The following is a 26,959-nucleotide window of genomic DNA, read 5'->3' as shown; positions in this document are numbered from 1 at the left end:
AGAGGGGGGTAGTGTCATGGGCCTGGATGCTCAAGAAGCAGGAGGGTCACTGGTTCATATGGACGGAGCACAGGTATCGAAGACCTAGTCGATACCAGTAGAGAGCATGGTCGTAGTGCAGTCTCCATGGAGACCATGGACTCCTATGGATTCACATGCAAAGGAGCACTGAGCCCATATGCGAGGAGGACCAGGCACAGCCATGAGGAGGACCAAGCTCAAAGAGCAGGCGCAGCCATGAGGAGGACCAAGCTCAGATGGTTACCACTCAGGGGCTCGAGAGACAGGAAGTCAACACAGGTCATGAGGAGGAGGAGCAGTGTCGAAGGAGTCGACACAGGTCATGAGGAGGAGGAGCAGTGTCGAAGGAGTCGACACCACTCAAGAGGCACAGGGGTGCCAAGCAGGAGAGGCCCCTGAGCAGTACTCGATGAAGAAAGTACTCTCTGGAGAGAGAGCAGGAGCAGCATCGCTGGCGATGCTGTGAAGAGGTATATAACCATGCTTTCTCATCATCATAGGTCGAGTGGATCCCCATCCACTCTACTCACCATACAACTAGTCAATACTTTAGAAACACAAGTACTCATTAGTTACAGTCAGCATAGCAGCAATCTATCAAGGTTGCTCCTCATCGTAGTGTGTGTGTTGTATCACCACTACCTGACGTCCGAAGGCGCCCATAGCAGGTTAGCAGTCCGGATATAGATAGAACCGAAGGCAGTAGTCCACTGCGGTCCGGGGATCACTTCAAAGCATCAAGTCAACACACTGGACACTCGTGTTGACGCCACCAACCTTATCACCAACACCATCAACCTCATTATCATTGACATCACCAATCTTATCATCAACACCATCAACCTCATTATCATCGACATCACCAATCTCATCACCAACACCATCAACCTCATCATCATCAACACCCACACCAGACCTTGGTGTCATCATAACACTGATATTGATCGTGCCGAGCTACCCCTGAACGGAGTGTCCACAGAGGTCAGCCGAAACCTACGATAGTATATACAACAAACGCCACCTGCTGTCACTGCACAACTTGATAGTCACCGAGTATCTCGAGACAATAGCTGTCGCACAGTTTGATAGTCACCGAGTATCTCGACAGACCGACCTGGGTTTCAGGCGCGAGACCCCTGACACAAGCGATATAACTTTCGCACCCTAGCAAAACTCCTCAAACCCATGCCAAAGCTCATGTCACGCAGCTATTATAGCTGGAGCGCTCATGTGAAATCTTTCCTCTGATCCATGCCCCATGTGATGAAACATCTCGAGGGAACATACAACAAAAAGCACCCAAAATGGAGCCGCTCCCTCGATGATGCTTTAATTAATGCCCTGTGTGGAACAATCGACACTACCGGAGAACACAATGTAAATTACCTCGTTCTAGATGTAATCAAAGAGTACCTTACTTTCAATCAAGTATGGAGAAAGATCGAAAACGGTCTCATGAACGAAGCCACCAAAACATCTCACAGACTTGTGCTCATCTCGCAGCTCAAAAATACAAAGATGTTTCACTTGGATGTCAGAAAGCTAATTCAAGAGATCCGGTCCATACAGACTGAAAGCAGCCTCCTCAGCAAACCATTTGCCAATGATACATTGTTCTCGGCTCTGCAGAAATGCATGATCCAGCATCCAGTGTATAAGGAGATGGTCACTACTGTCTATCAAATCAACTTCAACACCCTAGCCACCACACTAAGCATCTGGCAGACCGCTGTCGAGAGCGTTCCCATGCAAAAGATCGACCCCCAACAAGCCAGCACTAGAACTGCCAGCAATGACGATCAAAACGAACAGACCGGAGAGACTGAAGCTGAGGCCGACAACAGCCACGTAAGCTCAAGGAACGCAGGCAGACCATGCCAAATCCGATGCTGGATCTGCAAGCAATCCGGGCATGGTATTAGCCAATGCGACGCCTCGGTCACCATCCCCAAAGACTCCTGCCTTGCTAAACCTAAATAGGAAGTGTGGTGCTCCCTCACCCTCCCATTGAAGTGGCAAGACCCCCCGAACACAAAAGAGACAGCTCAGTGGATCTTGGATTTGGGGGCAAGTTATCATATGGTGAATGACTATAGCATGCTCATCCATCCGAGAACTTGCCAAAAGCGGATAATTACCACCAGAAGTGAGGTCTTGGAAGTGGCAGCTATAGGGGATGCAAGCATATCAACAGATTATGGGGAAATCTCCCTACAGAATGTATTATATGTGAAGCACCTTAATGTTAACCTTCTGTCAACGAATTCATTAATGGATGAAGGAGCATGAGTGATATTGGACACAACCGGCAGTCAAATTTTTCTAACAAACAGCATGACACTTAAGATTGCAAAGAATCGCAAGCGAGGACTTTTGGAGTTCCAAGGCGACACATGGCAAGAAAGTGCGATGGCCACATCAACACCATTGTTTGAAGGCATTGATGAGGAGTTCGAGCATATTGAGAATGAGCCAAAAGTTTCGAAACAACAACTATGGCATGAGTGTCTCAGACACCCAGGGAGGGATAAAACTAAGGTGATCATGAGCAAGTTAAAAGATAAGCATACCATGGAATTGGATCCAAACACCACTCTGACATGTGAGCAGTGCATATGATCCAAGAGCACAAGCACTTGAATGGGGCAAGGTAGCAGCAAAAGAGCCATAGGGCCCCTGGATCTTATCCATATCAATCTAATAATAGATTTGTCCCATGTGATGGAGTACACATGCATGTTAGTGCTGGTCAATGACCATAGCAAGTATGTGTATGCACAGCCATTGACATGAAAGAGTCATGCATTTATGCAACTCAAAAGGATTGTTTCGTTCCTGGAAACACAGACAGATTGGAAGCTAAAAGCAATCCAATCCAATCAAGGAACCGAATGGAGAAGCAATGATGCATTGGAATGGTCACTAGAAAGGGGCATAGAGTGGCAAACCACTGTAGGATACAACAGTAAACAAAATGGACGGGTAGAGAGAATGAACAGGACACTTGGAGAAAAGACAAGGACATTGCTAATGCAGAGGAGACTACCCAAGAAGTTCTGGCCGTACGCAATCAGAGCTGCAGCATTCAAAATAAACCTCACTCTGAGCATTGATAATGAATTCCCTTACCAAGTCATGTTCAGCAAGTTGCTGGAGCAAGCTCTAAGACTTCTACAAGTGTTTGGTTGTCTGGCATGGGTAAACATACCCAAAGTCAAATGGGACAACAAGAAACTGGACCAGCGAGCTGTTGCATCCATTTTCTTGGGATACAGTCTAGAGAGAAAGGGCTGGCTATTCTACAGCCCAGACTATAATCCAAACATATTCTGGAGCAATTCAGCAAAATTCATGGAATCAAAGTGCTGGTCAGACAGAATGGAGTGGCAACTGATTGACACAAAGGTGCCCCCAGCAATGATGACAGAAGAGAACTTTGAAGATCTAGGATACAACAAAGAAAATATATTCGACGAAACAGATGAAGGGCCACTACAAGAATACATGGATATGGAGACAGATTCAGAAGAAAGATTAAGCAGAGGAATGGCGAAAGTGATGGAACAAGGACCAATCGCCAAAGCCCAGATTGACAGTAAATCTTTCGGACTCATGGTGATGTGACCAGAATGGAGAAAGAACCTGGACCCAACTATACATGAAGCAATGAATGGAGAAGACAGAAAGCACTGGGAAAAAGCCATGCGAAAGGAGCTGGATGGGTTAGAAGCAATGGGCATGTGGGAGATCACCAACCTCCCGAAGGGTGCAAACACCATCAACACATGTTGGGTACTCAAGATCAAAATGGATGCGAACCTTGTGCCAACAAAGTTCAAAGCCCAGCTCGTGGCATGAGGTTTCACCAATGCGAGGGCATTGACTACACAGAGGTCTTCACACCAGTAGTGCCCATCCAATCCATTTGAGGGGTGATCGCCATTGCAGCAATATGAGACTGGGAAATAGACTCTATTGATGTAAAACAAGCATACCTGAACTCTACTATACACCATGATGTATATCTAAAGCCCCCAGTAGGAATCAAAGTACCACCCGGAAAAGTGTTGAAGGTAGTGAAAGGACTGTACAGTCTGAAACAATTGGGCCAAGAATGGAACATTGAGTTGGACTCACATCTCCAGATGATCAGTTTTCATTGCATGCTGAGTGCACCATGCTTATATTCAAGAGGGACAGGCAACAAGATCACAATCATTACAGCATACGTGGATGACATGCTGATAACATCACCCAGTCATGATGAGGTAGACCACACTAAGCAAGAGATCATGGACAAATGGGAGACACAAGACAATGGGAGAATCAAAGAATTTCTGGGTATCAAGATCACATGTGATAGAAGGCAGAGGAAGATATCTCTGGGTCTAATGGCATACATCAAAGAAATGGTGAACAAATGGTTAGGAGGAGCTAATGAGAAATCTTGGGTACCTATGTTGAGTGTAGTGAATGTTGCTGGAGGTGAGAGATGTGACCCCCAGTGAGCAAAGAAGTACCAAGAGTTGGTCGGCCAACTATTATGGGTCTCCAACACAGCCCAACCAGATATTGCCTTCACCATTGGCGTATTATCATGATACATGTCGATCCCGATCGACAGTGCATGGAAGGCAGCTATTCACCTGGTAAAGTATCTGAACCAGACAAATGAATATCAGTTACACTTAGGAGGGGAGGCAAATGAGCACTTGGATACACCAGTAATGACGTATACCAACACAAACTGGGCATCTGACCCCACAAATGGATGAAGGAGTACCTTGGGGTCAATAACATATGTGTATGGATGCCCAGTGAGTTGGAAGTCTCACGTTCAAAAATGTGTAGCATTGTCAGCAGTCAAAGCAGAGTTTGTCACTGCTTCTGAAGCAGTGCAAGAAGCATTGTTCTTCTCATATTTGCTCTGGGATTTGGAGATCATGGACATTCGGCCCATACTATACACTGATAGCCAGGGATGCATACAGGTGAGTAAAGATCCAGCCAAACACTGGAAGTTAAAGCACATCGACACACAGTATCACTTCATCTGCGATCACATGCAAGAGGGCAATGTGGCAATCAAACATGTTGGGACAGCAAACAACATTGCAGATGTCTTAACAAAACCTTTACAGGGTCTCAACACCTCACGATTGGCTAGGATGATAGGGCTGGAGATCCCGCCAAAGGGGGGAGTTGAAGATGCATTGGCAACTCAAGCAAGATGCACGTGTCATGGCTGAGACACTGAGGCACAGGAGGCTTACTTAAGCAAGAAGCACAATGAGATATATGATTGTTGTCATGGCAACAGCTCAGTGGCACTCAGTATCATAGCAACATAGGAGTATGAATGAAGTGACACATCCCGCCTCGGATAGGACTAGAGTGGCAAATGGAGTATATATACATGTTTGTCATTTAGGTTTGCACTATGAAAACTAAGCATTACATAGAACATACGACTGTTGTTAAAGGGAGTCTGATCATGACCCTGATAATGCCATGTATTAATTGTTATCTTCAATTGCCTTTTACCTCTGCCTCCTCCTCTGCCTCCTCCTTCTGTCCTACCATTCGCCTAAACCCCCTAGCAAGATGATGTCGACTTCATCCCACACCCTTTTGCGCTCACTGCGCCTAACTGCAACCCGCAGATGCATTCCCTCCACCATCACCACCGCCCGCACCTTGCACCCATCCGCCCTCGCCCTAGAACCTAAGAAAGCCTCGATCAAAGCCATTGCCGAACTCCGCAAGCTCATGCCCGGAACGTCCATGCTTAAAGCCAAAGAAGCCCTGCTTCTCTCCCGCTCCCGCTCTTCTGCCGACTCGGACTCAATCCCAGCGGCTTTAGCATGGCTTGAATGCGACCGTAAAAAAACGGGTGCCATAAAGGCAGAGAAAATCGCCTCTCGCCAAGCTCGAGAAGGTCTCATTGCCGTAACGATCCTCTCTGACGGTCTACCGAGCAATATGGAGCTCAAATCGCAGCTGGAACCTCAGGCAAAGGTTGCCGGTATTGGTGCAACAAGTGCAGCTAGTGGAGCGATTGTCGAGGTGAATTGCGAAACCGATTTCGTTGCCAAGAACGAGGTTTTTGCTCAGTTGGTAAAGGACATTGTTCATACCGTTGCCCTTTTCCCAGCATTGGCCAAGGAGAGTACGAGTGGAAAAGGATTGGTGGAGGTGAAAGTGGATGAGTTGTTAGCCTTCCCCTTACTGCCTAGTTCGCCCGAGGTAAAGGGCTCAAGTCTTGCGCCCAAGACGGTTGCATCGGCGGTGGTGGATGTTGTTTCGAGGTTAGGTGAGAAAGTGTCTATTGCCAGGGCTGCGGCGATTTTACCGCCGACAGTACCAGCTGCTGATGCGCAGAGCAGATCAACAACGCCAGAGGATAGCGGTGCAGCGGTGGTGGAGTTGGCAAGTGCATTTGCTCATGGTGCATCCCCGACTTTCGCTGCTGGGAAGGATGCGAATAAGCCTGCTTATCTGTTGACAAGCGGCAGAGTTGCTTCCTTGCTGATCACTCGTTTGGCTAGTCCCAAGCTACCTGATGCACTCGCCTCGAGTCATCTAGGTCTGCAGAACAACATTAGGGCCTTGACAAGAAGTTTGGCTAGACAAGCAGCTGGTATGCAAACAAAGAGTATCAAGTCTTCAGCTGCCGACAAGGAGCAAGCCGAGGTCAGTACAGCATTGTACAAGCAGCCATTTATCATGTTGCTTCCTGCTGCTGCGCCTAGTGAGGAAAGCAACGGACAGAGTGTTGACGAGGTACTCAAGATTTGGGCCAGTCACAATAAGCTCGATGCCGACAAGGGCCATGTTGTCGAGGTGGTCGATATGCACAGGTGGCAGTTGGGTGAGACGGCTGCTCCTCAGGAGGCAAGTGGCGAAGCCTTTGCCCACCAGGTGAGCAAGGCTGCTGGTCTTTCATAGACTCGATATTCACTTTGTACCAATAGATAGACTTTCATTAGACACAACTTTCACCTCTCACCCTTCTTCCGCCACAAGCTTGGGTTCGCGATGCAGTGATGAACGGATCAAGAGAGCACCAACTTGATGTGTAGATGCTTACAAAAGATCGAGAGGGTTGTGCAGACAATTAAGCTCCTTCAGCGCAGCAAACCTGCGCACCGTCCTTCCAGCCTCCTTGGAGGGGAAAGAGTAGACCGCAAGAACCTGTTCCGGATGCTTGCCATACTCCTGCGGATGCAACAGTCTCGCATGAAACCTCTTGAGCGTTTTGATACACGATCTCTCTCCATTGAACAATGCCTTGGCATCAACACATGGCAACAACACATCCGAGCTCCGTCCATGGAACAGCAGCGGAATCGCTACCTTCTTCACTCCTCCCTCTCCACTACTCTCTCCACTACTCTCTCCAATACTCTCTCCACTACTCTCTCCACTACTCTCTCCAGTCTGGATCTGATTCCGCTGCTGCTGCTTCCTGGCGACAAACTCTGCATCTACTTCCTCCAGCATGATAGCGAATCGCAAACAGTACGACAGGCACTCGCCATCTTCATCCTCGCACTTGGTGCAGAAACGTTGATCGAGTGGGAGCAGACGCTTGCATGCTTTGCACTCGAGTCGTGCCCACTGCTCCACTTTGGCTGGGTTGGTTGAGATGACGCGTCCTTTGACTTTGTACATGCCTGGACAAAGTGAGCTTGTCTGCAGCTCGGCCAGGGCTGTTAATGGAATGGAGGCGGGAGCGTTGCAGCGGATCAGCGGACGACGCTCTTCCATGACAGCACCAGGAGGTCCCATCAGCATGCCTGCCTTCAGATCCGGCGTTTCGACGAGGGAGAGATCGTCGCGATCGCGCTTGGTGTTGCTACTGTTACCAAGTGCAGTGGTGCGAGATGGTGTGATCTGCTGCATGGCGCGAATCTGTCGTTGAGCCGGAGTGGGGAAAGGCGGTTGGGTCGACGCTGTAGGACTTGCTTCTGTTGCTCCTTCAACACGGCGTGCCGGGCTCTCCTGCGTTCTTGCAAACGTTGCAGCTTGTGCTGCAGATAGACCTACTTGAATTGCCGTGTCGGATGCAGCTGCATTATCAGAGACCGCGTTTGCTGACTGGGCTGGAACGGGACGAGCTGCCGACGCTTCCGCTTGTTGTGCTATCACGGGCGCTGGCGGCTGTATCTGCTCAGCTTGCCGTTGTTGCTGACTAGCGGATTGCATCTTACGCTCCACCTGATCCGCAACAGCTTCCTCCTCAGCAACAAAGAGCGTCTCCATGAATCGCGCACGTCGCTGCTCGAGCTCGACACGTGCCTCGTCGGTCAGTTTGAGCGTTCGAATCTTGATGCCGCTATCTGTGCTACTTCCCAGGCCACCAGTAAGGAGGCCACGCGGGTTGAGCTTGGGTCGAACGTTCTGAATGCGGATAATGTCACCCGTTTGCAAACCTTCTGCGATGGTCGCGTGACTGTCCCAAAGACTGATTTGGAAGACGTGTCCCCATCCATCCGTATCGTCAGGATAAGGAACCTCACTCTCGAGACGAAGATACTTGTCGTTACCGCGATAGAAAAGCGAGTGATTGGTGTAGTCTGTGACGTAGAGATCCGGTGCCAATGTGTGAGTGTAGACCTTGAGCACTTCAACGACGGTATCGAAAAAGGTATTCTCACTGACATCCTTGAGCTTGAGAGTAGGGCGAGAAGACCGAGTGACGACATTGGCATCTACACCTTGCAGCTCGGAGAAGGAATTAGCCATGTCGCGAAAATGCTCCATCTCTTCGGCACTGCACTCAGGTGGAGTATGTGAAGCGAGCGGGAAGTTGGAAGAAGCACAAAGGTCTCCTGAGACAGGATCGTAGGTAGCCCAACTCCAGTTGGCAGCCGATTTGCCGACGGCCTGAGGCTTTCCAGAGAACATCTGAACTTGTACACTGCGAACAGCAAAGATGTGCCCTTGAGCAATGTTCTGTGGGATGCGCTCGGCTTGTTGTGCGAAGAGCATGACAGTTATCGATCGAGCCAGCTGTTTCGCGTAGCCAGTGCCAGAAAGGCAAGAAGCGTCGGCGATAGTGATCTTGATGCCCAGGTCGCGTGTGCCGCTGGTGGATCTGCGAGGATCTCCGGCGGCGACCACAACACCGACGAAGCTGGCACGCTCGCCATCGCGAACCATGGACATTGGCGTATAGATGCAGTTGCCCATGCGTTTAGGCTTGACATTAGGTGCATTGCGACATGGTGGTTGCGGTGCTGCAGAAGCTTGTCGCGAAGCTGCTCTGCCTGGACGTGAGCAAGATGTAGAAGAGGAAGAGGTGCCTGCTTGTGCTTCACTCTTGACGACGCTGGGCGCAGCCGCCGGAGGCTGCATCGCCTGGGGATGAGCGGGTTGGGGTGGAGCTGGTGGCAAGGCAGCCATGGTGAGTATGTTTCCAGCGGCAACTGTGGTCACAGGGACTGCGTTTGGTCGAACAGGTGCGTTGCCGGAAGGGTCAGGTGTTGAGAACCAGTCACTCAGCTGGCTGGGCGGAGAAGGCTGGACCGGGTTGGCTGCTGCACCTGCAGCGGGTTGAGGCTGTACATGGGTAGAAGGCTGCTGATGGCGCAAGCTTGGCGGTGCGGTGGTCGCTGAAGCCAATATGGGATGCGTTGCCAGCTGCTCGATCCAGATTGCCGAAGTTGGTGCGGAGAGGTCATGCGAAGGCGGTTGGGGCGACATCTTGAGGACGAGCTGGTCGTGCTTGAAGATGACGTAGGCCATACCTTGCTGTAGGTGAGAGAGTTGAGCGGCAAAGCCAGAGATGTAGATGACAGCTGGCGGGCCGAGCCTGTGCAGAAGGAGGAGGGGTTCTGCAACCTTCTGGGCAAGCTGCCCTTGGAAGCTGATATGGAGTTCAGAGCGCTGGCCTGGATTGTTGGGCTGAAAGCAGCTGAGCTCGGCGAGGAAGGCGGTCAGTGATGGCGAGCTTGTGGATGGAGTCAGACGGGTGACTTGACCGCAGATGCTGACAGCGGCGCCTCTGCCATGACCAACGCTTTCCACCCAACGTTCGAGACCGACGAGCTTGCCCAAACGATCCTCCTCATTGTCAGACAGCACCCTTGCCCATTTGGACGGCTGCACATCTGTGGTATCTTGACGAGCAAGCGACGCTACCAAGCAAGGCTCAGCAGTCGGCTGGCGATGAGTCGAAGGGAATGCGGAGGGAGCCGGCATGCAAGTCGAAGCTACATTAGCAGTGTCGTTGTGAGTGTTGGACGAGATGTTCGATCTTGAGTCGCCCTCAGAAGGCTCCCTCTTCGGGGCTTTCCTCTTGCGTGGCATCGCGACCAGCCGCTTCGGGGGGAAACCAAGATGGATGCTAGTGATCGTTGCAAGGACGAACGATGATGAGGAGCTTGACAGTAAGGGTCCAACTGAGCCTCAGCGTTGCTTTTAGATGAATGTCAGATTGTGCATTGCAAACAATTTCTGACATTTTCCAAAAAGCAATTTACGCGACGCGTTGATGGCAACAACAAGAGAGCGTGTCCAGGCACGTGGAGAGCAAGACGCGAGCGCGATTGTCGTATCAGGTCACGTGGCCTGTCGTCATCGCTCGGATATCAGACTGGCGAGTCTGTGTACACTGACATGCTCAAAGCTCCGTTTGACTATACTCTTTGACTTTGCTTCATCTCTTCTTCTTGCCTTGCTCACCGCATCAATCGTCCCGCATGGCTGCCTCAAAATAGTCATCCGTCATTGTCGATCTCACTATGGATGACGGCGATTCTCTTTGCAAGCTCTCAGACGCCGGCGCTCCCACCTCTTCTTCCAAGGCCAAGGTCAAGGCGAAGGCGAAACTTTGCACCATGAAGAAATCAGCCTCTTCTTCCGATTTGGCATCCAAGTCATCCGCCGAGTCCAAAGCATCATCTGCTGCTGCTATCGGCACTACCAAGGCGAAAGCTAGAAAGTCGCAGCCTATCTTGTACAAGTCCACCGACACCAATGCAACCGCCGATGAGCCCTCTTGCAAATCCAAAGCCAAGCGGAAAGAGGCTGATGGCGCCGAGCCAAAAGCGTCGCCATCTCGCTCTGCACCTATCAGCGATATCGTCCGAGCACGCACCCACGTCAATTGTCAAGGTAACCCCACCAAGGTCTGCCATCAGCATCATCACCCATGCAAAGGTCCTTTACTGGAATGCACATTCATGCGTGCACCAGGTAAACGATGTCAAGGTCGATACTGCTTTTCCTCGCTCAAGCGCTTCTACGCTCAGGATCCGGAAGCTACGGTCAAGTCGAATCGTATGATGATCAATCCTCAAGAACATTGCCCGCCAACAGAGACCAAGTATGCATGGAAGTGTCCACGTTGTCGTGGCAGATGTGATTGTTCGACTTGTCGAAAAGCCAAAGGTCTCGAGCCGTTGGGTAAATGGACCGGTACGAAGGAGGCGGCCGGCGCTTCTGCTCCTCCTGCTGACACCGCCGATGGCGACACACCAAACACCAACAAGGTCAACGCCAAAGTCAACCCCAAGGCCAAAGAAGATGGAGCAGAACAAGAGACTGCAGCCAAGAGCAAGAGCAAGGGTAAGGGCAAAGCAACGGCTAACATTGCTGAAGCCATGGCAGCCGCTGGCAAGCAAAGCGGAAAAGGCAAAGGAGGAGCGAGCAAAGCCAACATTGAGGTCGATGCCCAAGATGAGGACGATGGTATCAGCACTCCTCCCCCACCAAAAGCCAGTAGCAGCAAACGTGCAGCCACGAAAAAGACCCTCGCATCCATCCTCGCCAGCTCTGTGCGAGCACCTATCTTCAAACCTCTCAAAGCACCAAGCGCAGCACCACCGCCCGCCTTTGAGGTGATCGCAACCAAGCTTCCCGAAGACAACATGCGCGCTCGCATGTGGATCTATGAGAGCATGGTCCGTTTTGACAAGTTCGGTCTCAATCGTGGCGTTCTTTCTCAACTCGACAAGTTTGACAACTGGACCCATGCCATGGTGCAAGAGATGTTGGCATGCTTGCTTCGGACGATTGCTGGGTTGAGAAATATCGAGAAAGGTCAAACGACAAAGCCGTGTGCTAAGGCTGTCGCTGCTTACCGCACTCATGGAAAGAGTCTGAAGAGAGGAGAGCCATGGTCGGCGGCAAGTGAGCTCTTGACTGTGCTGCGGCTCGAGAGGACTCGGCTGCCATACGTGGAGCATGAGATTCCTGTCGAGGTCGAGGCTGCGGCTGCTCAGAGGTCCCCTTCTCCACCTCTGTTGCGGGTGAGGAGAGGACGCAGAGCGAAGGAGAACAAGCAGTATGAGATCGCACGTCAGCTTTCGACGCTCGATCAGTGGGAGGAGGATGAGTTTGGGGAGGCACAGAGTCATGACGGTGGTAATGATGAAGAGGAGGAGGATGCGCCCTCCAGTAGGCGCCGACGAGGGGGCACTAAGAAGTCGATCTACGTCTACGATGATCACAGTGACGATGACAGCATGGCAGATCCAGATGATGGCGCGCGCGGTGATTGCAGATCAGGACGCGCACGCAAACCTGTGAAAAAGGAGCCAGCACCCCAAGTCAGACTGACAGGTCGACAACAAGCAATCAAGCTTCAGCAAGAGCAGCAGAAGGAAGAGGAAGCCAAACAGCGACAACACGAGGAGGAGGAGGAGAAGGAGGAGGAGAAGGAGGAGGAGAAGGAGGAGAAGGAGAAGGAGGAGGAGAAGGAGGCAGAACAGGTGCAAGATCTCTCTCGCAAGCGTCGTTCTTCCGCGAACGGTGTCAACAGCAATGGGTCTGCTGCCAGCGAACTTTCGGGTGAAGATGAGGAAGAGAAAGGCCACACAAAAGGTCAAAGTGAGAAGAAAAGGCGCAGACTCACAGCCGGCAGTTGCGACGACCAAGATGAAGCCAACGACTCGGAACATGAGGACGAGGAAAACGGTGATGCCCAATCCAAGGGTGGCACTGAAGAGCAAGAGGAATCTGACGGGCGGGAGGAAGAATTGCCGGACTTGGAGACGAAGGTCTCTATCCTCAGCTCTCTGATCGATGCAGCAGTGATGGCCGACTCTGTGGCAGAAGAGCTCAAGACGGCAGCAGACAACATTGTCGCTCTGGAACGCACCCATCGTGCTGCCAATGCGGATTTGGAGAAGGAAATGGCGCAAGAGGTTGCAGAAATCAATAAGCGCGCACGCAGCATGGTGCCAGAGGAGTATTACAAGTGGAGAGCGGATAAGGCGGAACTGGAGGCAAAGATTGCCTGGCGCAGGTTGGATGCAAGAGTAACGTCGGAGCTAGCTACTGATACGCATGCATTGAGGACAGGACCGATGGGATACGATGTAGATGGAAGAGAGTATTGGCATTTGAGAGAGTATCAGGAGAGGATGCCCAAGTTTACGCAAGGCAGATATGCTTGGTGTTTGGTGGTGCTTGGCAAAGCTTTCCCTGTCGATCCGAATCAGCCCAAGGAAGAAGAGGAGAAGAAAGAAGAGGTTGGTAAAGGGGATGCGGATGTGAGCATGGGTGAAGCCAAGAAGGGGCAAGGGGAAGCAGGAGACGATAACAGCGGCCTTACGTCTCTCGATGGAGCATCTGAAGCCGGAAAAGCTCAAGCGGACACCAAGAGCAGCACTTGGCTCGGACTTGCACAATCGGCGACGGCTTGGGCTGAATCTGACAAGCGAATCTGCATGGGAGCCAACGATACGGCGACGATCAAAAAGTTGATCGACTACGTCACCTACCGGTTAGAGCAAGTCGAGTACGAGGAAAAAGTGTCGATGCAGGAGCGAGAGAAGGTTGTGTGTCTGGCCAAGGAGGGCGGTGATGGAGGGGATAGCCAAGCTGGATCAGCCTCAAGAGCCGACGAATGTACAGCAGCGAATCAAGTGGAAAGCATGTACAGCATTCGCAAAGCCAAACAAACACTGAAAGATAGGCAGGTGGAAAGGAGGAAGCAGGTGGAACAGCTGGTAAAGCGATTGAACAAGTCCAACGACTATTTCGCATGGCATCGTGAGGAGGTTCCGCCTTAGTTCCAGCGGTCAAGTTAGGAGATCATGTAGCTGTATTGCACCCTCTCCTCTCGTCTTTTCTCATCCGACTTTTGTCCTTTGAAGCAGTTAGAGTGTGTGGCAAAGTATGAGCATCGTCAAGTGAGAGTGAGTGCAAGTGGGGATGGTGTGGTTACCAGAATGCGATCCTTTCAGGGTTACAGTAAAACACACTCGTTTCCAACCTCGCAGACCTTCAGGAGATAGAGGGAGACAAGCAGACAGGGAAGCAGACAGGGAGACAAGGAGAGAGGGAGAGAGATGGACCACCATAGTGGCAAAGCTACCGATCCAACATGATGATGTGAGGTGACGAAAGCCGATGGTGAAGAGATCGGGACAGGTCGATCTGATCAGAGATTCGGCAGGGCCGATCTGACAGGGGATCGGGTGCAACGCAGTCCCGCTCATTGTCATGGTATATCATTAAGTAACTCCCACCTTTGGCAAGTGCCACGCCAATGTATATATATATATATATATATATATATATATATAATGCAGAGAGCACAGGCTCTCGCCACATTCTTTTAGTCAATAGAGTATATTTGTTTCTGTCTATAAACTAGCAGTGACATCGTACTTAGACTCCACCCGATCGCCAGTTATCGGGACCAAACCCTATCACATAGGAAGGCACGAATGATAGGAAACTGCATCACGTGATCAGACATGATGGCGTGCGCGTCTACCATCATCGCCGGTTCGTCGATTAAATTGTCCTCCCTGTACAGCCTTCTGTTACGGCCGGTCGGGACACTTGGTTTTGTTCGTCTGTTTCTCGTGCGATTGAGTTCAGACGGGACATGATTGCTCAAGCTCCTGTGCTCCTGTGCTCCTGTGCTCCTGTGCTCCTGTGCTCCTGTGCTCCTGTGCTCCTGTGCTCCTATCACGAGAGTGAAAGGCACAACCGATGCTGAGACTGAGAAGGCTGACTCGGTGGGACCTGTCAGCTGTCTCTATTGTCCCTTCTGTCGTATCACAAGCTTGTTGCCGTTCGTAGACGGACTCTCCGATTCCCTCCCACCCGACGCTGGACTTGAGCTGAAAAGCGAGAGGCTATATCCCTTCAAGCAGGAGGAGAGGAGGAAATTGCAAGAGCCGATCCTGCCCTCGGCGAGCTTCCGACGGTGTGTGTGTGTGCGTGGGAACAAGCGTGTGTGCGTGGGAACGGCTGATAGAGAGAGGCGGCGAGGTGGCTTTCTTTGGCTTTGGCTTTCGCTCTGGCTTGGCTGCTGCTTACTGCATCTCGTCAGTGTCCGAGTCAGCTCAGCTCCGTCGGCAAAATTGGAGGGAAAAAGGGGCTGGTGGAAATTCTCGCACACGCACGCACACACACACTACTCTCTCTTTTTTTGCCGATTGCTTCTCGCTCGCTCGCTCGTGTAGGCGTCGAGTGGCACTGTGTCACTCTCTTCTCCACCCTGAGGCAAAGCTACTCTCCTGAATCACATCACATAGCCTCTGCTTCTCACTAAGCCAAAGTCGGTCCATCCGACACCAACGCACGAGCCACCCTGGAAAGCATCCATTCGATTGCCGCTCAGCTTCTCTTTCGCTCAGCTTCTCTTTCGCTCTTCTTACTTTCTGAACACCATCATCAGAAGCAACGAGCTGCTCAGCCCTCAACAGCGTTCAAGGCATATACTTGTCCCAATCTCATAGCCACACCCAAGACTTCCAATGGCCTCCCTCTAAGCATCCCTTGCTGCCAACGACGAGCGTTTCACACACTTTCCACGCATACACCCTGCCACACCAACAAGGCATCCTTACAACACGTAGTTGATTCTTACCCCATCGCCCCTCTTGTTGACCATCCATCTCTTTCTCAATGTCAGCCGTCTTTGGTCAGGGTTGCCGATACTCCAACTATCAAGACACCAGCCAGCTTCTTTTCCCTTCCAGCGCTCATCTTGGCTTTCCTTGACTTGTCCCTACATTTGTCCCAATCGCAAATCCTATCCAGCAGGCCAGCTTAAGCACCCGCACAATCTAGCTGCCTTCCAGCCTGATCCTAAGCATCAACGGCCGCTTGGCCTCGCATTCAGGTGAAAGCAGTGCATTCGAATCATGCCGCCCCCTTCTTTCTCCCACCAAACCTCCGTCGTCCTTCCACGAGCCATCCAGTCTTGGCTCAAGGAGACCATTCAAAAGGTCAAATCCGCGCTCTTGGCGGACGACCAAGCCAAACGACACTCCATCCTCTCCACAATCGAGGCTTCTGTCGAGCAACACGCTCGCTCCCTCCAAACGGCAGCTCAAGCCGATGAAGCCAACCATCCAGTCGCAGCAGGTCCTTCACCCACCGCACAGATCAAATCGCAGATCTCGATTCGTATCGACGATGCTATCCAAAACATGCTCCACAATGAGCACGAGCTCGAGACCAGCTTCAAAGACAAGTTGCCAGCTATCGTCGACGTCCTCTTTGTGCTCATGCCTTTGCTCGGCCCCACTACGATTGTCATGCAATGGTGGGATTGGGTGTTGCGACCTTTGCTCAAGAATGCCTCTGTTCAGAACATCACCGCCAATCGTGCCCGTCAACTGGTTGTCCGTGCCATGGTAGCCGCTCCCAGCACAGCCTACGAGGATGAGCCTGCACCCACTCCCGTCTGGCCAGCACCAGCTTCAGCTCCCATCGATGCAGTAGAGTCGCCAGCTGCAACTTGCACCAGTCCACGACGAGCTCGTGCTGTGCCCTATCCAATATCGGCCGCTGCACCCATCCCCTCTTGTCCTTCTCGTCAGCCTCAACAACGAAGCACTTCCGTCACTACTGCATCCGGCCCTGGCAGTCGATCTGCCTCTCTCGGCTCACGGCAGGACACTTTTTGTCGATTCACTCAGCGTATCCTCGACCTCTACCTTGCCGAAGCTGCCCAAGAGTCGCAGCAGATCTGGTCGGACGAAGCAAGTCAACGCGAGCAGAGGAGAGGCAGCGGTGCTGATGCAATCAAGCTAGCCTCGACCACCAACCCTGGTAGTGTGGTTGGTAGTGCGTCCGGCTCGATCAGTGGCGGCCTTGGCGGAGCTGATCATGGAGTAGCTCGAGATCCGAGTCACAGTAGCCATCTCTTGCGAGACCCTGCTGCTCTGGTTTGGAAAGGCAATCTCGAGTCGATCTTGCTTGTCTACAGCAATGAAAAGCCGAAAGAGTTCTTCCACCACGTTGCCGAATCGTTCGGCGAGCCTACCGCTCGTGTTCCGCTCCTCTTCCTGCTTTCGACCTTCTTGCGTCTCTACCCGATTCACGCATACCACATCACATCCACAGCTCTGCCACGCATGCTCATCCTCTCGCTTCAGCTCGATACTTCGACCACTTGTGTCTCGCTCGGCGTCACAGCCTTGATCATGCTTATCCCACACATTCCTAATTGGATCGCCAATGGAGGTGCAGGTGGCTTGCCGACCTTGCTCAGCATCTTTGCACGTATCGTCGACTGGAGACGGCTTGGTCATGGCTGGGAAAGCCGCGTCGGCGATCATCCCGAGTTGGAGGAAATGCGACGAGAGAGGGACGAAGAGTTGACCGAGATCGACCGTCTCGGCAAGCGACTCAACATCAAGCCTTTGTTGCGATGGAACCGTCTCGAGTCGACGTTTGATACGACCATGTCGACGCCGCCCAATGCCGAGCATCTCTTTACCTTCCTCTATGGTTTGTTCCCGTGCAACATTATCCGCTTCCTTCGCTCACCCATGGACTATCTGCGCAAAGCATCGTTTGACAGTCCCTTTGAAGGGCCATGGGAGGATATGATGGACGAGGTTGCGGTTCAGAGCCGCTCCAGTCCGATCTTGCGTCGTCACACCCTTCATCCCTCGATCATCACCATGGATGCCGAGACCGAGTTGACCGACAAGCAGAGATGGCTCGACCATGACTCGGCTGATATCAATGCCGAATGTCTTGGTCTTTTTCTCGGCAAGTGGCACGATGTCAATTCCTCCCACATTGTCCAGGCGGAACGACAACGATCCGGCTCGCTGGAGCACGATGCGCCGGACGAGGACAATGCATCCATCTTTTCAAGCGAGGCTAGGATCGGTTCATTCGATATGGGTCGACAACGCAGTGCTGCAGCTCTGTTGCATCCTTCTTCGCCCAGTGGTTCGGCTCATCGGAATTACCAGAAGGTGCCGCATTCAGTTAATCCTGATGATATCTTGCTGACATACGCCTCGCTGCGTTCAGGTGCGCCGTTGATGTCGACTAGTGCTGCTGCAGAGGCTGCTAGTATGAACGCGCCTACTGCTCTTGGCTTTGGTATGGCGACGCAGCCCATGACAGCTGCTGCTCAGCGATTGGATGAACAGTCGCCTGCTGTGCCTCCTACTGCTGCTGTGGCGCAGCGTCGAGCTTCAGCTGCTGGAGGTGGCGGGAATGGTGGCATGACGGCAAGTGGCACCCTTCCGAGATTGTTGCCTGCAGCTAGTGTTACGGCTGCTGCGACGCCTGCTATCGTCACTGCGACGGGAAGTTCAAGTGCTGCACATGTTGCTGTTTCTTCTCAAGCAACGCATGCTCATCTTGCTCGAGTCAGGTCTCGGTCTGGATCGCTGTCGTCGTTGCACTCGAACAACAACTCGCTCAGTCCAGCAACTCCTACTTCGCCTACATTGGCAGCAAGGCATCCCTTGGCATCGAGTCACTTGCCGAGTGGCCCTCTCACACCACAGCAAGCGACAAGTGAGAAGCAGCTCCTTCCCCTACCATCTCACGACTCGACGACGATCACCACTAGCTCGTTGCCCTTCACTGCCGCTGCTGCTGTTGGCAATATGAGCGGAATGGGCAGTGATGCATCCATTATATCCTTCCTCCAGCGCGAAAACTTGCTTCTACGCAACGAGCTCAATTTCGAGCTCTACCTGAAAGAGCAGCATCTTCGACATATCGGTCGTCTTCATCGTGAAAAGGTCACGGATACAGCGCTCGAAGCTGAACGGCAAAACCTCTATCACACAGTCCGAACTCTTCGTACTACCAACACCACCCTTCGCGCCGAATTGGAGAGGAGTCGTGCTGAAGCAGCATCCACCAAATCCCGCCATGTCCAATGGGAAGCTGATCTCAACAACAAACTCAAAGCCTACCGTGAGGAACGAAAAGCATGGACCACCGAAGCGCGTCAACTCAAAGCTCAAGCAGAAGAAGATTCAGCTCACATCCAAGCATTGACGCGGCAATTGGAGGAGAGTGGAGCACAACTGTTTGAATTCAAAACCAAAATGGAAGCAGATCAACCGAGACTAGCCAAGTTAAGCGAGTTGGAGGGCAAGGTTGAAAAGTTGACAAAGTGTCTGGAGTATTGGGATGCAGATGTGTTGAAGTATGAAAAGCAGAGGGGGATGATGGAGAGAGTATTGAATAGGTGGGATGAGATGAGTTATTTGGTGGAAGCAACCGAGGGGATGCTAAGCGAGATTGAGGCAAGGTGTGAGGTGTTGGAGAGGGAGAATGAGAGGTTCAGGGTCGAAGTGCAGGGGTTGGTGGGGAGAGTGGGGGAGTTGAAGGGGGAGAAAGGGAGGGCGGCGAGGCAGGGAGAGGAAGGGTTGAGCGAGGTTAAGAGGCAAATGGAGGGGGCGATGGGTGAAAGGGATGGGTTGAGGAAGGAGAAGGAGGAGTTGGTGGAGGAGGTGGTTGCGTTGAAGGCGAGGTTGGAGGCGGTCGAGGTAGAAAAGGGCGAGGTGAATGGCAGTGGTTTGGTGGCAAGTGCGGAAGGAGAGGGCGAGGATGCGGATGTGCCACCGTTGAATGGCGATGCGAACGAAAAGTAGCATACGATTTATTGTTATCGGGAGTGTGATTTCTTATCATTCTGTAATGTTATCAGCAATCAAAACGAAAGTGTTTGCAACTTGTTCTCGACCTCGTTTGAAGATCTTCTGTGGGATGGGCTGAGGTCATGACTGGTGAGCAAAAGCACTGTTTTGGCACTGCAGACTGGTTGATTTCAAGTGTCGCATTGCTTGATGGAACGACACTTGTGATGATGCAGCTTGGGACTTGATGTTCAAGCAGAGCTCAAGATCTCACGAGGATCGAGTCTGGGTTGGAAAGGAAGGTGGATGATATGATGGTAGATGCTTTTGAATAGTGGCAATGCGATAGATGACCAGTAGAATTTCATACACAGTAGCAACAAGACTAGATGAGGTAGAGAGTGTCAATGAACCTACTAGCCAATTGGGCAAGGATTGCAGTAGCACTAACTCCGCTACCTAAGCCGTAGAGCGTTGCCATTGAACCTTTCTTAGCCGAGACGTTGCTCGTAGCTACCTTGACGGCTTCTTTCAAATCCTCCACGAACTCGCCTGCAACTGGAATTGTCAATCTCGTCACAGCGATGTGAATAGCAGGGATGTCGCCTGCGAGACCGTTGATATGCCAACCTTTTTTGCTCATGTGATCGCCGACGTCGTAAATGCTTACATTGCTGGCGGCGGATGCAAAAGCGATTACGCTAACCTTTGGTTTTCCCAGTACAAAGAGTTCTGGAAGTTCTCTTTCAATCCTCGCAATCGTTTCTCGCGTTGTGCCAACAATCTCACGACAAGATTGCGTGTAACCGGAAGAACCAAGGTGAAGCATAGCTGTCCATGTTCCAGCAATAATACTGCCCGGTCTGGAACCGGAGAGGGTGGGAGTGGCATATACTCCTCCTGGCCAATCGGTTTTAATGTAGTACTGCAACCGGCGCAGTTCAGGAGAGCGGTAGAGGATGGTGGAAAGGCCTTTGGGTCCGAAGCCGTATTTGTGCGTGTCGCAGGAGATGGAGGTGACTCCTTCAACTCTAAAGTCGAACGGTTCCGAATCAAAGCCTGCTTTCTCCAGGAAGGGGACTAGGAAAGAGCCGAGACAGCAATCGACGTGGAGTAAGATGTTATGTCTCTTGGCCAACTTTCCAAGATGTGGAATATCGTCGATGATTCCATCTGGGAAGTTGGGTGCGGAACCGACAAGAGCGACAGTGTTAGAGTTGATAGCACGTCCAACACGACCAACTTGAACTTTACGAGTGATAGGGTCAACGGGGATATGGTGGATTTTAATACCAAAGTAGCTGGCCGCTTTGTCGAATGCTGCGTGGGCGGAGACAGAGACGATAAGTTCTGGTTCGGTGATTCCTTTGACAGCTCGACCCCATTCTCGCATAGCTAGGCAGGAGAGGAGGATGGATTCTGTTCCACCTGACGAGGTGGCTCCCACTGCGTCTGCGGGGGCATTGTACATTCGGAGAACCATGGAGACTATTTCTGCTTCCATCTTCCTCACCCCTGGGAACACATCAGGGTGGAGTGGGTTTGATACTAAAAACGTTTTCATAGATTCGGCCAAGAGCTCCGAAAGATGGTCGCCACCGTGGTAAACAGCACCGGAAACTTTGCCACCTTTCCAAACCACTTGTCCATCCCTATCCTGCCAGTCCGCCTCTACGATCTTTGCATCTACTCCAGCTTCCATTGTGGCTAGTTTGGAAAGCTCGGAGCGGATCCAATCGCCTTGCTTCCCCAACGTCGGTAGATCGCGGTGAACTTGGAGGTGGGAGGGTCGAGGGACGATTTTAGCTTCAACTTCGGCCATTGCCGTGTCTAGCTCTTTCTTTACTTTGCGCTTCGCAGCGGGGGTTTTAAGCAGGAGAGAGAAAGCACGCCAGGAGATGGATCGGTAGAGTTGGTAGAGTGATTCTGAGAGACCATAGACTTTAAGATGGCGGAGAAGTCGGGTGGAATAGCGGTATAGAACGAGGAAAAAGATGGCGTTCTTGGCATTGTCGAATGTGGCTAGCATGCGAGCTGCGGTGATGAGCAGGGATTCATCTCGGGTGCGTTTAGAGGATGGGGAGGAGCGGTATTTGGAGATGGTGGTGTCGGGGAGAGATTTGATTTTGGCCGCTGCGGCTTCTCGTGCGAGGGTACGGGTGGCCATCGTAGGCGGAGGGCAATGCTGCTGAGGTATGCGACGATGGTAGTACTTGGTCGAAGTTGCGATGTGCAAGTGTGTGTGTGTTGATGGGCGGGATGAAGAGGCGGGATGAAGAGGCGGGATGAAGAGGCTGGATGATACAAGTCGAGATGGTGAGAGTTGCAAGGAAAGGTCAAAAACAAAGCAATACCAAGTCTAAGAGTGAGGATGGATAAATAGCCGAGCAATAGTGTGAGCGCGTTTTGCGTTTCGCGTTTTGCGTTTCGCTGCTTCGGCACTTTTTCTCGCGATACGCGCTTTCCATTCATTCAAAGTGAAATGGGCGCGCGTATCGACAACCTCTCACGCCTGGGCACCTTCTCGTGCGAATAACATGCCGCACGAGAGAGAGTTGGATTTCCTATCGTTGCTTTGTACGGAAGCTAGTAAGAAAAGTGAAGGAGTTTTGCTCCCGATACTGGCGATCGGGGAGAGTCCGAGCACGATGTCACTACTACTTTAGGCCAGAAAGATGTATACTCGATTGACTAAAGTGAACGTGGTGAGGACCTAGTGTGCTCAGCTTGATATATATACATCTAGGAGGTGCCTGCCGAATGTGCGAATATCCTCCTTCATGCGGGCTGTGTTGCACCCGATCTCCAGACAGATCTGTTCCATCTAATCGCCGATTGCGTTGATGTCAGCATGCATCATCATGTCGGTTCGCTTCCTTCGGCAGCTAGTACTTATACTAGCTTGCCTCTACATCCTCCTTCCCGCAATCCAACTTGATTACTCTCCCTTACAACGTTCATGTAGCCTGCGCATGTAATGCCACCGCTGTCTGACAGTGCTCGACGTCGTTCAATTGTGCCGCAACAGAGAGAGAGAGAGGGGTTGGTGACTGATATCCGCGTCATCGGCGAAAATCGCAATGCACAGAGGTTGGGCTTGGAGTTGATGGAAGTGCAGGCCAAAACGTCCTCAGCTTCTACCTTGCTGACCTTCATCAGTCGCCATCGCAACTCTACAGAGTGACAGCAAAGACAATGGCATTCACCGGCAAGCTGAGTCTAAGCTCCAAAGCCAAGCTATCGGATGGCAACCTCATCCCGCGCCTCGGACTAGGCGTTTACGAGATGTCTGATCAAGAAGCTTCTCCAGCTGTCACATGGGCTTTGGAGGCTGGGTATCGTCATTTTGACTGGTAAGCTGTTCACCATCCCTCTTTCTCGGCTTAAGCTTGATTCGGGTCCTTATCTTTGCTTGCTTTGGCAGTGCGGAATGGTACTACAACGAAGCAAGTGTCGGTTCATCCATCACTCAGTTCCTCTCTCGTCCAGGATGCCCCATCGATCGATCCGACATCTTCTACTGTTCCAAGCTGCAATCGAACAACGGCTACGAGTCGGCGAAACGCAGCATTGAAGCATCGCTCAAGAAATGTGGGTTGGGATACATCGATTTGTACCTCATCCACAGTCCATACGGAGGGAAGAAAAGGAGGTGGCAGTGTTGGAAGGCTATCGAAGAAGCGAAAGATAAGGGGCTCATCAAGAGTGTGGCGGTGAGCAACTACGGTGAGAGACATATCAGGGAGTTGCTCGAATCAAAGCCGAAACATAGACCGACGGTGAATCAGTGCGATCTCCATCCGTTCATGGCGAGGAAGGAGCTGGTTGAGTACTGTGAGTCGGAGGGAATCCTTCTTGAGGTAAGTAAGGTTTCGACTTTCGTAGCATGCTGGGGGGTTAGTGCTGATACCTGAACGTCTTATCTCTGGTTGCACAGTGTTGGGGCCCATTGGTGAGGGCTGAACGCTTCCATCATCCTGCCATCATGGAGCTTGCCAAGAAGCATTCCGTCACCTCGGCTCAGGTTCTCATGTGAGTGTTACATTTGCCTGTGATTCCAAGGCTTGTCGGTCTTGACTGATAAATCCTTAGCGTCCTGCCTTGAAACAACAGCCGCTTCTCTTTGCAACGAGCATATATCACAGTAGGTGTTTCGACAACTCCTTGTGGTCACAGAGCTTGGTACTGACCGCATCCCTTCGTCCTGGCAGATCCCCAAATCGGTTTCCAAACAACGTATCATCGAGAACGCCGACGTTTATGGCTTCGAGCTGGACGATCAAGACATGGACAAGCTACTCAGCCTTGACCAATACCTGGTCACCGAGTAAGTGCTCAACCGCCATCCTTGGCGTAACGTGTCCTTGTGAGTTCAATGCTGACATTTCATCCTTGCTTCTCTTCATAGTTGGGACCCAATTGGCGACTCTTCTGCTTGACCGACGCATGTGCGCCATCGTACAAGGCATTGTCCAACACTAGCAATCTGTACACTACAGATTGCCGAAGGAAGCGATCCAATATGATGATACGTGCTGACATAAACATATCGTTAATCGGCATCTGAAGGAGCAGATCCGTACAGAGATCGGGTGCAACACAGCCCCGCTCGTTGTCAAGCTGGATGATGAAGTAGGGTACTCCCACATTCGGCACATACCTCATAGATGTATATATATCAAGCTGAGAACACTAGGTTCTCACCATAGGGGGTATCAGAGTTTTTGCGTTTTTAAAAACCCTGGTTTTTTGAAAAACGCAAAAGCTTACATAAGCTGCGCCAAACGAAAAACAAAACCGCATTTTTGAAAACACAGCTTTTTGTGCATTTTCAAAAATGTAAAACTGAGTTCACTTGACAACACTTCTCTCCTCTTCTCACTTTCGTCACTCTTTGCATGCTCTCTCCTTCCTTGCACTCTTTCAACATGACCACCACCACTGATGATTCTCTTGACATTTCTGCACAGTTGTTCTGGCAGTCTGCTACACCTACAAGCTCTGCAACACAGACCAGAAACATTCCTGTGCCATCTCAATCTGGTTCTACAAGTGCCCCTGACATTTACACTTCCTGTCCAAATTGAGTCTCTGGATCTGCCACAGGCAAGAAGAACTTCACTTGGCCAAGTGCTGATGTCCTCTGCCTTGTCACAATCATCTATGACAGTGAATCCTACCAGCATGCTCTGCTGCCATCTTGAGTATTGATTGAGAGCAATCCAGGCAACAAACTTTGCAAACATCCCATTTTTTGGGAGATCTTCAAGTTGATTTTCCCAAGTGCACCTGTTGAGCCCAATTGCATCAAGGCCAAGCTGAGGTGGGTGCAAGAGACATACTACAAGGAGAAGAAGAAGCTTTCACTCACTGGAGCTGGTACACTGCTGGAGGACATGGATGCATCCAACCTGGTAAGTCTTTGTGATCTTCCTTGCTTGCAATGGTATGCTTGAATGCTGATTCAGTATCTGGCTGTACTTTCAAACAGTCCTATGCATCTCGCTGTCATGGGCCTGGATGCGCAGAGAAGAAGGAAGAACCGAAGTTCATATGAAGGCAGTGCAGGAATCAAGGGATCAGGTGGAATGTAGGATTTGCAGCAGAGCTCACCAAGATCAGCAGTATAATCAGCTCTATGACAGATCACAGCGAAATTGGCATGGGCATCATCAATATCACAAATTCCACCAGAATCTGCAGCAAGCAAGATCATGTGGCAGATTCCATGGAGATCAGTAGTAAGGATGTCTGTATGATGATTCACATGCAAGGAGGACCAAGCTCTGCTGGGCTGAGGACCAAGTTTTGCCAAGATGGGGACTGAGCTCAGTGACATGTGGTTGGTTACCACTCAGGGACCCACAGGACAGGAGTAAAGGAGAACCATTGCTGGTCAAAGGAAGGAGAGCTGTGTAAAGGACACCAGTGAGAAGGACATGAAGAGGAGGAGCAGTGTCAATGAAGTCGACACAGCTCAGGAAAGACAGGAGTGACAAGGCTCGATGTGGAGGAGGAGTCTCCTTGGAGATCCCTGTACAGTACTCAACGAAGAGGGTACTCTCTGGAGAGAGAGAGAGCAGGAGCAGTGTCACTGGCAACACTGTGAAGAGATATATAATCATACCTTCTTGTCACAAATGGTCAAGTGGATCCCCATCCACTCTACACACCATATAAACTAGTATTACTTCAGAAGCATAAGTACATTAGTTTTCAGTCAGCATAGTTGTAATCAATAGATTGCTCTTCATTGTAGCATGTGTGTTGTATCACTGCTCACTGATGTCCAAAGGCAGTTCATAGCAAACCAGCAGTCCAGATTAGATAGAACTGAAGGCAGTCATCCACTGTGGTCTGGGGATCACCTCAAGCAACAGTCAACACACTGGACACTCATGTTGGCACCACCAACAATCACTCTCACACCAGACCTTGGTGTCAGTACAAGTTCACATTGTTATTGATTGTGCCAAGCTACCTCTGGACAGAGTGTCCAACAGTGGTCAGTCAAAATCTGCAATAGCATTCATACAACTACAGATTCAAGCAAGAAAAGTAATAGTGACAGCTCTACTACATATCTCGCCAGGAATCACAATACCACAAGTGCTGTCACATAACTTGACAGAATCGGTAATAGTATCGATACTACTACCGATCTCAGGTTTCAGGCACGCAACCGCTGACACTCGCCTTGCCCTGTCAACAAAGTACACTTGGTTTGAAGAGATGCATGAGATGATGAATGGTTGATCCTATGCCAAACCCACAACACTCACCATGACTCCCAGTCTCAACTTCACCAGCAATGACAAGGCTGGCATGCCCCCCTATGGCTCAGCTGAAATACCCATGGATCTTTCTGGCAGTGAGCTGTATTATCATGGCATTCACAGCCATGGCTTGCCTCCTATTTTCGACTTGATGGACTCCACCAAACCCCCCAGCACCAAGCGCAAGCGAAGTGCACTTGATCACAAGCATGACACACTTGCTGAAGCTTTCTATCATTTGTCCATCAATACCCTTCAGATCTGCCTGCAGCTTGAACAGGAATGCACCAGACATGAGAGAATGCTGGAGGCTGAGCATACCAAACACAAGGAGATGCACAAGCA

At 51.1% G+C, this 26,959-nt stretch overlaps 6 protein-coding genes across 6 annotated transcripts; 4 read left to right on the top strand and 2 right to left on the bottom strand.

Annotated features, from left to right (window-relative positions):
- Positions 1–5,625: 5,625 nt before the first annotated feature.
- UHO2_06978 (putative Elongation factor Ts, mitochondrial) lies at positions 5,626–6,969 on the top strand (the record flags this gene model as incomplete). The annotated part of the gene is made up of 1 exon (XM_041560573.1): positions 5,626–6,969. One exon carries the CDS (start codon positions 5,626–5,628, stop codon positions 6,967–6,969), a length of 1,344 nt encoding a protein of 447 aa, XP_041416507.1.
- A 138-nt stretch (positions 6,970–7,107) lies between these two features.
- UHO2_06977 (uncharacterized protein) lies at positions 7,108–10,335 on the bottom strand (the record flags this gene model as incomplete). The annotated part of the gene is made up of 1 exon (XM_041560572.1): positions 7,108–10,335. One exon carries the CDS (start codon positions 10,333–10,335, stop codon positions 7,108–7,110), a length of 3,228 nt encoding a protein of 1,075 aa, XP_041416506.1.
- Positions 10,336–10,769: 434 nt separating this feature from the next.
- Positions 10,770–14,045, top strand: UHO2_06976 (uncharacterized protein; the record flags this gene model as incomplete). The annotated part of the gene is made up of 1 exon (XM_041560571.1): positions 10,770–14,045. The coding sequence occupies one exon, from the start codon at positions 10,770–10,772 to the stop codon at positions 14,043–14,045; it is 3,276 nt and encodes a 1,091-aa protein (XP_041416505.1).
- A 2,091-nt stretch (positions 14,046–16,136) lies between these two features.
- On the top strand, positions 16,137–19,853 carry UHO2_06975 (uncharacterized protein; the record flags this gene model as incomplete). The annotated part of the gene is made up of 1 exon (XM_041560570.1): positions 16,137–19,853. The coding sequence occupies one exon, from the start codon at positions 16,137–16,139 to the stop codon at positions 19,851–19,853; it is 3,717 nt and encodes a 1,238-aa protein (XP_041416504.1).
- Positions 19,854–20,223: 370 nt separating this feature from the next.
- On the bottom strand, positions 20,224–22,005 carry UHO2_06974 (putative sphingosine-1-phosphate lyase; the record flags this gene model as incomplete). The annotated part of the gene is made up of 1 exon (XM_041560569.1): positions 20,224–22,005. The coding sequence occupies one exon, from the start codon at positions 22,003–22,005 to the stop codon at positions 20,224–20,226; it is 1,782 nt and encodes a 593-aa protein (XP_041416503.1).
- A 1,028-nt stretch (positions 22,006–23,033) lies between these two features.
- On the top strand, positions 23,034–24,277 carry UHO2_06973 (uncharacterized protein; the record flags this gene model as incomplete). The annotated part of the gene is made up of 6 exons (XM_041560568.1): positions 23,034–23,191; positions 23,263–23,698; positions 23,776–23,870; positions 23,952–23,982; positions 24,050–24,165; positions 24,247–24,277. The coding sequence occupies 6 exons, from the start codon at positions 23,034–23,036 to the stop codon at positions 24,275–24,277; spliced, it is 867 nt and encodes a 288-aa protein (XP_041416502.1).
- Between the last annotated feature and the right edge of the window lie 2,682 nt (positions 24,278–26,959).

This window comes from Ustilago hordei (genome assembly GCF_900519145.1).
Source record: "Ustilago hordei strain Uho2 genome assembly, contig: UHO2_contig_22, whole genome shotgun sequence".
In the NCBI taxonomy this organism is placed as follows: Eukaryota; Fungi; Basidiomycota; class Ustilaginomycetes; order Ustilaginales; family Ustilaginaceae; genus Ustilago; species Ustilago hordei.
The sequence above is the reverse complement of the archived record's forward strand: the minus strand, read 5'-3'. Positions and strand labels throughout refer to the sequence as shown.